Source organism: Marmota marmota, unplaced genomic scaffold, assembly GCF_001458135.2.
Source record: "Marmota marmota marmota unplaced genomic scaffold, marMar, whole genome shotgun sequence".
Lineage (NCBI taxonomy): Eukaryota > Metazoa > Chordata > Mammalia > Rodentia > Sciuridae > Marmota > Marmota marmota.
Window position 1 is genome coordinate 10272457 of NW_025999982.1, and position 11431 is coordinate 10283887.

Consider the following 11431-nt stretch of genomic DNA (forward strand, 5'->3'; position numbering starts at 1 on the left):
CCCCCCATTATTTTGGTACCAGGAATTAATTCAGCTTCTTCTTTATATTTTCAGTTGGCAGTATTGAGAAAATCTTCATTTATACCTTATTTGTGTGATACAGCCATTAAAATCTTTATTGTAATGCAAAAATGTGAGTGTGTAACCGATGTGATTCTGCAATTTGTATTTGGGGTAAAAATGGGAGTTCATAACCCAATTGAGTCAAATGTATGAAAGATGATATATCATGAGCTTTGTAATGTTTTGAACAACCAATAAAAAAAATCTTTATTGTAATTCAGGTTTACATTTTTAAAAATTTAAGCATTACAGGAGTATATAGTAGTGTACCTTGCATTCTTCTAGCTTGAAAGAAAAGTCAAAGTTTACTATCAACTTTGTTTTATAATATAAATCTAATTCAAGAACTAAAATCAATAGTAGTAATTGATAGTACAATTTACAGTTAATTTCTCAAGAATTGGTGGTTGTTTGCATCCAGAATCATTGAATTTTTATAAACACTGTTTTTTGTAATTTTTCAGTCCCTGACTTTTTTGCATTTTAGGAGTAATCATAAGAAATGGAATGACTGTGTGGTGAGGTGATATTACTAAGAAAGCTGAGTTTTGGTTCTCTTTTCTATTTTGGTGTAGTGTGAGGTTCATATTATATTATTAGTACTTTTTTTGAGTCCCCAGATGGTACCATTTCTGCTTCTCTGTGCACAGGTCTCACCATGTTAATGACTTTTAAAGCCTCTGTAACAAATAATAATGAACCTTGCTAAGTAGAGAGGAATAAACAAAACTATGACAACAGAAAACTTGATAGGATATGTAACAGCTTACATGGGAAGAGTTATAGATAAAAAGTATTGTAAGAAATTGAAAAATCTGTTTCTTACTGAGGAAAGTAAATCGACCTTTGAGCCTTAGACCTATCTCCTTTAGAAATTTTTGTCCTTTTTTTATTCCACAGTCTTTATTTGTTTATCAGTTCCATTTGGTTTGTCTGGGTGAAAATTGTGTGGATGTGTGTGTGTACACGCATTCATACGTAAGAATATGCTTATTACTATTGTCATGTTATGACATGTTATAACATGATACTTTCTAATTTGAGAAATAAGTAGAATGCTGTTTAGCCATTGATCTAAATAAAATGTTTAGATTTAAGATAAAGCATTAAGATTAAAGATTACATAAAACATTTTGCCAGCCTTGACTGAAAGATAGCATGATAAACATTATGCATGTTTAATGGGCCTGGCTCAGTTGGTAGAGTGCTTGCCTAGCATGCACAAGGCCCTGGTTCAATCCCCAGCACCACAAAAAAGAAAAAAAAGAAAGAAAGAAAAAGAAATTAAACATTAGGCATGTTTAAAATAGTACTTTTTTACATTAACCTAGAAATGTATTGACTTACCAACACTGTTAAATCTCTTGTGCAGAGTTCTCTGATAGCATATACACATATCTCATGCTGCAGAGGGAAAAGGAGACAAATGAGTGGTTCCTAATATCCAGGGACAGTTTTCTGACTTTGATGAGTCCTCCCTTTTAAAATTATTAAAATCAAGCTCTCCTTTAGACCTATAGAACTATTCTTATTTGCGAATCCATACAAAATATTCATTTGCTTTTTTCTTCAAATTAGATAATCAGGATATGAAGCTAGATGGTTTGATGTTAGATTTTAGTGATCCTGAAATATCATTCCAAAATTCCAAAATTCTTTGGAGTTGCCATTGGATGATTCAATTGGTTCAAAATTGGGGTTGTTCTGATCAAAAACATTTTAGGAAGTTTGATGTATTGGGTTGTAATGTGTAGGACTAAATTCATTGAGAAGTTGAAGCTGGAATACTTTTCGGCTTTCTCTATACTGTTTTTTGAAAGGTAGAAGCAGATGGGAAAAAAGAAAATTAATGTTCATTTAACATGGTTGCATTATTTTTTTTTCTATTCTTCCAGGATCCTCTTGTGCATTTATCAGTAGATGTGATAGCAAGAACTTACAACATTTTTGCTATTATGTTTCGTTATGCAGTAGAGATATTAACCTGGGAAAAAGAAAGTGAATTGCCAGCAGATTTGGAGATGGAGTAAGTATAGCCCCTTTATTCTTTGTGTGTAGTCAAAATTGTTAAATTTTTACTTTATACAGGTAGGATAGGACATAATTTTTTTTAATGATTTGATTTTAAGAGAACAAGAGTTTTGATATCATAGTTTTTAAATATGTATAATTCATTTAATTGGTGAAGTTTTCCTCTTGGTTCATGGTTGGTTGGTTAGTTGGTTTATAGTCATTTAAAACTATTTTGAGACTAACTAGTTTCAGACATGGCAGCTTTCTTTCTTTCTTTCTTTCTGATGATATGTAAAACTGATAAGTTACTATACAATTCTACTTTTTATTTCCTGTATCATACATCTTAGGGAATGAGCTCTTCAGTGTAAGTGGTTTGAATAAATACTTGCTCAATTTTAATCATTTTGATTCTAATTATAAAATGTATTCCACCCTTATAATGATTTCTTTTTAGCATGCAGCTACCATTTTTACTTAGATTATTGAGGTAATGGACTTGTGACCAGAGAGCTGGATTCAGCCACCACTGTATTAAGGGGAAGGGCTTACTTTTCCTTGTTAATATGTTTGCCTAAACCTTCTCTTTAATTAAAAAGTGAAACCAAACTTGTTGGAATTGTGTCTGTAGCAAAGGATGAATTCAAGCTGGACACTGGTAGTATTTCTTTTTTGATTTCTTAGTGAGTTTCAGAGAATTGAGCTTGTGGGTAAAGTGTTTTTTAACAAAATGAGTTGTTGCTATAGTGAATTTTTTTGGAAATATTGAAAATTACTTAGTGCCTTTTAACTGTTATCTTCATGAAATTCAGGTTGGGATTAAATGATCTAAGATCTGAGTTTAGAGCCTAGAGAATAGAATAGTTTTTGTTTTATTGTTCAGACCTATCAGCATAGAAGGGAAATGTGTATCTGACTTGATTTTCTTTTCTTTTTTTTTTTAATATTTATTTTTTAGCTGTAGTTGGACACAATACCTTTATTTTATTTATTTATATATGGTGCTGAGGATCGAACCCAAGGCCCCGCATGTGCCAGGCGAGCGCTCCACCACTGAGCCACAACCCCAGCCCCCCCCAACTTGATTTTCTTGTAATATTTTCCCTCTTAGTTTTCTTTCATCTACCCATTAACTTAAATCATCCATATCTCTTTAGGTATATCTCCTGTTACAAGTCTTTGATTGTTCGTAAGATGGCAAAAATAAAAATCCATTATTCAAGGTTTTACTTCTCTCCAGACCACACTAATTTCACATCAGTCTCTTCCTTTTTCCTGATTCTCAGCTCCCCAAATTTACCTTTGCCAACTCTATGCCTTTGCTTTCAACATTCCTGTAGTCTAGGGTTTCTCAACTTTGACACTATTGGCATTTGGAACCAGATAAATTATTTGTCAAGAGAACTGTCTGGTAAATTGTAGGATATTTAGCAGCATCTCTGGCATCTGTCCATAAATGCCTATAGCATCCCCAAGCCCAGTCATGACAACCAAAAATGTCCACAAACATTATTGAATGTTAATCTATGGGAGGTGGAGGGGAATTGATAGCAAGAACTTACAACATTTTTGCTATAATGTTTCGTTATGCAGTATAGATATTAACCTGGGAAAAAGAAAGTGAATTGCCAGCAGATTTGGAGATGGAGTCTGACTTTGGGTTTTAGATTGCTTCTTTAGCAATTCTTCTCTGAACTTCCAGACCTATTATATCCTGCTCTAGTATCCTTCTGTTCAGGTCACATACAGTTATACATTCAGTATTTTCTCCACCAAAATGTAAATATAATGACACAGAGCAGAGACTACAAGATGACTTCTTTAATGATACATGCCCAATACTTCTCACATTCTGTAAGGCAGAGTATGCTATTAATATTAATCAGCCTGGAATAACATAATATTCAAATAGATAATCTATCATTAATTTTTTATCCCGCAGAGAAAAGAGCGACACCTACTATTGTATGTTGTTTAATGATGAGGTTCACACCTATGAACAAGTAATTTATACTCTCCAGAAAGCTGTTAACTGTACTCAAAAAGAAGCCATTGGTTTTGCAACAACAGTGGATCGAGATGTAAGTGATTTTATCATATTGACATCATATAATAAATTGAACTGCTACTACAGATAACTTACTGCAGAAAATTGGCTTTTTAAAAAATTTCATTTGAATATTGGCCCAAATGTATATTGGTGTAACTGTAAGCAGTTGTCAGAAAGTTTAAAAGGAAATATATAGTTATCTTCATTCTACCTAGTCTTTAAAATATTCATCTATGAAAAGGGAAATTATAAAAACCTAGTAGAATGAATGTTGTGTTGTTCAAAGAAACATATGCACTAATGGTTTGAAAAAGGATGTTTTTGAAAGAAAACTTGAATTTACTTATCATTGATGAGTAGAATGAATATTGTAAATATTAAATATTGACTAGCGTTATATGTTCAAACACATTTGTTTATTTACCACTTTATAAGGTACTAATATTGAATTGAATGTTTTTACAAATTAATTTATTTTTATTTATAGGGACGTAGGTCTGTTCGATATGGAGACTTCCAATATTGTGAGCAAGCAAAATCAGTAATTGTGGTAAGTAACTTAAAAACATGCCTGTACTATTATTTTTTATTGCCTCCTTAATTTAGTGTTTATGAATAAATTTTTATTCTTTCATGAATATAAAGCCAATGTCAACTAAATCATATTTACAGGTAATGTTTCTTTTGAGTATTACATTATTTTATGTAGTTTGTTTATTTGTTTTGTTTTATATTGTTTTGTTTGGTACCAGGAGTTGAACCCAGGGGCAACTCAACCACTAACCATATCCCCAGCACTTTTTCTTTTTTATTTTGAGACAGGGTCTCATTAAGTTACCTAGGGCCTTGCTAAATTGCTGAGGCTGGCTTGAACTTATGATCCTCCTGCCTCAGCCTCCCAAGATGCTGGGATTACAGATGTGTGCCAACCACACCTGGCTTCATCTAGTTTTTTAAAACTATGTAAGATTGATAATAGAAAATGAATAGATAGATAAGAAATTTTAGAAGTGTTTTTGCTTTTTGTTTTGTTTTTAAGTAATAGGATTTCCCATTCCCTTTTAGTAATTAAATTGGTCTTTAGCACCAAAATTAGAATTCAGAGAAATGGTGCTTCTTGATACATGATAGCAAGATAGTAGCTTAATAGTCTTTACTGTATTATTTTTTAAAGTTTGTTACTTAACTATTCCATGTAACTGCATCTATAGACTTTTTGTTTTTGTTTGGTTTTGTTTCATTTGGTGGTACTGGGAATTAAACCCAGGGGCTCTTTACCACTAAGCTACATCTTTAGTTTTTTACTTTTTGAGACAGAGTTTCATCAAATTTCCCAGGCTGGCCTCAAATATGCAGTTCTCCTGCCTAGCCTCCTGAATAGGTAGGATTACAGTCATGCACTATCACTCCCAACTTAAAAAATAATTTTAGATGTTATAAAGTATTTTAAATACATAGAAAAATAGAAATAACACAGTGAACACCTGTGTTTATTGAAACTTATTTTCTTCTTACTTATTTGAAATAAATAAAAATGTATAGAAGCTCCCATATCATTTCTTCTTAATCCCATTTTCCTTCCTCCTTACATAAAAAGAACTACTTGCATTAATTCACTTTGCTCATTTCTTGTGCTTCATACATTAAACACCTGTCAGTATGATGTGTATTGTTGTAGAGGTCTTTAAACATCATTTAAAAAGATTCATACTGAAACTGGGCATGGTGGCTCATACCTGTAATCCCAGTAACTCAGGAGTCCAAGGCAAGAGGATTACAAATTCAAGAGCAGCCTAGGAATCAGGGTAGAATGCCCCTGGGTTCAATCCCCAATACCACATACCTACATGCACGCACATACCTACAAGATTCATGCTAAATGTATTATATTGCAACTTGCCTTATCATATCAGTGTTATTTTTAGATTTTTCTGTTCTGATACATTACTCTAATTCATTCTTTCTTTAACCTTTGTATTCCACTGATGATTTTACCACAATTTTCCATGAGGATGTTTCCAGGTTTGTTTTGCTGTGACAAATACTCCTGCTGTGGAGTATTCTTTTGTCAGATTTTAAAGTATTTGCCAATCTGATGTGTCTAAAATGGTATCTCATGAATTAAATTTAAATTTTTTTTTATATTTATTTTTTAGAAGTAGTTAAACACAATACCTTTATTTTATTTATTTATTTCTATGTGGTGCTGAGGATCAAACCCAGGGCCTCGCACATGCTAGACTAGCCTTCTACCGCTGAGCCACAACCCCAGCCCCATTTCTTTAATTTCTAAGTGTCTTATTAAACATAATCAATTTAATAGTGCATCGGAAACTGTCCTATGGTCATTAGAAGAATATTCCCATTCACAGGAAATGCATACTGAAGTATTTATGGATAAAAGGTCATTCTGTGAATGACACCCTCAGTGATTTAAAAAAAAAAAAAAAAGTACGAAGAGAAAGATGTGCGGGGCTGGGGATGTGGCTCAGGCGGTAGCGCGCTCGCCTGGCATGCGTGTGGCCCGGGTTCGATCCTCAGCACCACATACAAACAAAGATGTTATGTCCGCCGAAAACTAGGAAATAAATATTAAAAATTCTCTCTCTCTCTCTCTCTCTCTCCTCTCTTTAAAAAAAAAAAGAAAGAAAGAAAGAAAGATGTGCAAATGATAAAACAGTTGGGGTAAAATTTATTGCAGATGAGGGCTGGGGTTGTGGTTCAGTGGTAGAGTACTCGCCTAGCACGTGCGAGGCCCTGGGTTTGATCCTCAGCATCACATAAAAATAAATAAATAAAATAAAATAAAGGTATTGTGTCCACCTACAACTAAAAAATAAATATTTAAAAAAAAATTTACAGCAGATGAATCTGGAAAACAAAAGGTTATATGGATGTACTTTGCCATTTTATTCATATTGTAAATTGAAATTATTACCAAATAAGAATTTTAGAAAGTGTTCATGCAGTATTGAATGTTATAATACTGTAGTTCTAATGTTCAAAGATACTCTTAAGTGGGAGTGGTAATGATTTTGGACTATTTTCAGGAATGAGAATGTTAAGATTTAGAGACAAAGTTCTTTCCTTAATTTTGTTATTTTTTTCTTTCACATTTGTCACTTCATATCTCCTTATACATTCGATAATATTTTTTAATTTTTCCTTTTTAAAAAAATCAGTATTTGTAATCCTTGGTGGTGTTTGCATGGGATTAGACAGATACATTAGAGTGATATAGAATACAGAGTTCAGAAATAGATACTCATCTGAGGAAAACATAAACAACTACAAGGGAGAGTGCTTCTTAACCAAAATTAGAACCCCAGGAATTAGAAAAGAAATTGCACATTTTGGGGCTACATAAAAAAAAAAAATCATGACAAAATATTGCATAAACAAAGTCAACAGACAAATCGCAGATTTGAGGAAAGTACAGAATAATTGAATTAAAAAAATGGACAAAAGATAACAAAACAGATCATAACAGAAAATCTTAGGCAGCCAGTATACATGAAAAGAATCTTTAATTCATTAGTAATCAATAAAATAGGAACTTTTTAAAAATATTTTTTTAATTGTAGGTGGACACAATACCTTCACTTTATTTTGATGTGGTACAGAGGATCGAACCCAGTGCCTCCCATGTGCTAGGCGAGCACTCTACCACCAAGCCACAACTCCAGCCCTAAAATAGGAACATTTTATACACATCAAAGTGAAATTAGAGTAATAAAATATCTTTGCAGAGAATAGGAATACACATATAGAAACAGTCTAGTAACTTTTGACTAAAGCTTTACGTCTCCTAGGAATTTATCCCTTATACATACCTGTAAGTACGTTAATAAATATAGTGTGCATATAGAATATATGTACATGGAAAAAATATGCAAAGGCATATCATGTTAATATAGTTAATAGGATGAAGCAGGATTTGAAATGAGGATTCAAAAAATGAAAAGGGGTAAAAAGGTGTTTTTTAAAAAATGTTTGCTAGACTTGAATAAACATTTCTACCAAGAAAATATAAGCACATGAAAACATGTTTAACATCACTAATCATTAGGGAAATGCAAATCAAAATCTCAGTGAGATATTGAGTTGCCACATTATGCCTGTTAGGATGACTTCTCTCCAGAAAGAAAAATATTGACAAGGATATAGAAAAATTGAAACCCTTGTGGATTGCTCATGGGAATGTGAAATGGTGGTAGCCACTATGGAAAACAATGTAGCAAGTCTTTACAAAGATAAAAATAGAATTACCACATGATTAGGCAGTTTTGCTTCTGGGCATATACACAAAAGAATTGAAAGCAGGGTCTCAGAAATTTGTATAGTCCGAGTGTCTGTTACCAGATGAATAAAGAAACAAAATGTAGCATAACATACGGTAGAATATTGTTTGGCCTTAAAAATGAAGGCAATTCGAAATATGCTACAACATGGGCAACCCCTGGGGACATTAGGCAAAGTAAAATAAGTAACAGATAAATACTGTATGATTCTACCCTATATGAGGTACCTAGTATAGTCAAATTCATAGAGACAGAAAAGTAGAATGATAATTACTAGAGAAGGGAGCCATTGGGACTTGTTTAATAAATAAAATGTTTGAGTTTTGCAAGATGAAGAGTTCTGAAGATTTATTTTATATACTGAACAATATTGAATTATACACTTAAAGTGGTTGTGATAAATTTTGTTATATGTATTTTTCCATGATTTTAAAGTATTAATAGCATAATCACATCTATGTAATGAAGTAAATTATTAAATTAAGTAATGTAAATTATATTAAGAAATTAAAGACATAAAGCAAGTTTAAGCATTTAAATAATTTATAACTGGTACCACAGATCTTAAGATATATGACTAAAGATTCAGGTTACTCACAGGCCGGGTCTTCTTACCTTTTTGTGTGAATCCTAGAATTCCTTCTAGAAAATTAGGATCTGAATGAAGTAAAGCAATCAAAGCAGTGCTTTTCTACTCGAAAAACTCCTTTGATGATGATGATGGTTTGGTTATATTAAGTGAAATGTTAACTTTTTTCTTCTGATAAAATAGACTTTTTAAGTTAGTTTTTTCATCTTGCTATTTCTTTTTAAGAGAAATACCAGTAGACAGACAAAGCCACTCAAAGTTCAAGTTATGCATTCGTCTATTGTTGCACATCAGAATTTTGGTTTGAAACTTTTGTCTTGGCTGGGAAGTATTATTGGATATTCAGGTAAGTTCATAAAAGCTTGCACTAATAAATTATTAAAAAATGAGCTCATATGTCCTTGCAAAACTTTTTGGAAAAAAGATCAGTGGAATCATTGCTTTAATTTCACATTTTAAAATACCATTTCAGGATATCTTTTTACACAGAAAACCTGAGTTTACCTAATTTTGTCCCACAAGGGATTTTTCACTTCAAATAATACAGGGAACAATGGGCTAAACAATTATGAACAATTTTAAGATGCTAATACAATATAAATCTCAATAACTTGCTATAAGAACCTTTTGAGAAATGGAGCATCCTGTAGAACTCTTCATAAGCTAGTAAGCTGGAAGATGCTGCTGTAAATAAAACCCAATGGTAGGCAGTTTAAATGGTAAAACACTAGTATTAGTATCTTTGTTTTGACTCCGACAATTTTTGGTTAGCAATAATTTGCTACTCTGAAAATTTGCAAATTGAGAGTTACTGATTTGTATTTTTGCTTTGTCTTGTTTGCTTTTCTGCAGTTCACAAATTAGATAATTTAATGGTAACAATAATGAACCCTCAAGTTCAAAGCCAAAAATAAGTTTGGTGTATAACACCAAAATAATAAATAGGGATAAATAAATAAAATAAAAAATAAATAAATAAATAGGGATAAATAAATAAAATAAAAAATAAATAGGGATAGATCTAAGCTACCTGTCATATTACTATTTAGCCAAGGCTATTGATAAATGACATCTCAGTGTTACATTAGAGAAAATAACTAAAATAGTAATACCAAAGGCTTTTAGAGCATTGCCACACTGCAAACTGACAGTTGCAAATATGGAGGTGCAGAAGTTTAGGAGAACATTTTTACTTGCTTTGCCTAGAAAATGTCTTCCCAATTTTTCTTGGCCCCATATTCTTTAGTTTTGGTTTTCTTCATTTGTTACCTATATGCCAAGTACTGTGCTGTGGTATTAATGAATAGTATCATGAAAGTAATTTTGTGCTGAAAATTTTCTTTGAGACATTTATCATCAATAACTTTTAAATGCCTAAATATTTAAATCTTATATGAGATTTTGTCTTTAGGCTTTTAAATGATTTCTGACAGCTTTTATAATAGAAATTCCATTTTTAAAAATTTTGCATGCTTGAAGACTAAAAGTAGATATTTGAATTGTACAGTATGGAACAAAATATGATAAGTTTTAGTTATTTTAAGGCTTATATTCATATTTGAAGAACTTTTCTAAAGTTTAGCGTTTAGAAGATATTGGAATTTGTCATCTAGGGCCTTTCATTATGGCAGATCCATAGTGAATTTTTGTTTAACAAATGAAGAACATTTTGTGTAGCAACTCTGAAAATTTGTGGTATATATTATAGTCCAGAAGTCATATCCCTTCTTTTTAAATGTTAGCGCAATTTTATATTATACCTATCTTCAGTTATTTTGGAGTATATAGCCATTTGATTATCATCTGCTTTAATTAACATAAGTGCTTAAAGAACAATATTTAATAGAAGTATGTATTATATATATGTAATAATATAAGTATGCTCTATCAGTTGTTTTGTGGTGTTTTTCTCTAATTCATTAAAAGAGTTGTATATAATGTGAGATTTCACTTTTTTTCCTTTTTGTAAAAACAATAGTTATTGTTCACTTTTTCTAAGTAAATTTGACCTTTAATAAGACACATAACTATATATATCTATTTGAACATGTACTAAAATGTCACTTTATAATATTTGAAGTAGCCATCTCATGTTTGCTGTTCCTCCTATTTAAAGATGGCCTTCGCCGGATTTTATGTCAAGTTGGATTACAGGAAGGACCATATGGTGAAAACTCTTGTCTGGTGGATAGACTGATGCTTAGTGATTCCAAATTATGGAAAGGTGAATCTCTTAACTACTTTTAAGGTATAAAGGGTTGGGATGTTAAAGGTCTTTTCATTTTCAAATTAGCATTGTAGGACCTGTATGTAGTATAGCCCAGTGGTGGAATAAGTATGTATGTAGCATGTGTGAGGCCCTGGGTTCATTCCCCAATACTTAAAAAAAAAAAAAAAAAAAAAAAAAAGGGGGGG

At 31.8% G+C, this 11431-nt stretch overlaps 1 protein-coding gene and 1 long non-coding RNA gene across 13 annotated transcripts in view; one reads left to right on the plus strand and one right to left on the minus strand.

Annotated features, from left to right (window-relative positions):
* The window catches only part of Ubr2 (ubiquitin protein ligase E3 component n-recognin 2), a 135506-nt gene that overhangs the window by 42719 nt on the left and 81356 nt on the right, over positions 1-11431 (plus strand). For 10 of the 12 annotated variants that reach the window (XR_007348458.1, XR_007348459.1, XR_007348460.1 and 7 more), the window contains 5 exons: positions 1959-2089; positions 4019-4157; positions 4614-4676; positions 9242-9362; positions 11133-11240. Coding sequence is in view for 9 of the 12 variants with exons in the window: in XM_015487732.2 (XP_015343218.1) it covers positions 1959-2089; positions 4019-4157; positions 4614-4676; positions 9242-9362; positions 11133-11240 (562 nt within the window). In the remaining 3 variants the exon portion in view is untranslated. Of the gene's footprint in view, positions 1-1958; positions 2090-2189; positions 3725-4018; positions 4158-4613; positions 4677-9241; positions 9363-11132; positions 11241-11431 lie in introns of those variants that run through there. The other 2 variants (XM_015487733.2, XM_048805321.1) reach the window with 2 other exon arrangements.
* LOC125617454 lies at positions 615-7850 on the minus strand. The gene is made up of 3 exons (XR_007348461.1): positions 7724-7850; positions 1411-1467; positions 615-743 (listed from the first exon to the last, which is right to left on the minus strand). It is a non-coding gene; the product is annotated as an uncharacterized LOC125617454 (long non-coding RNA).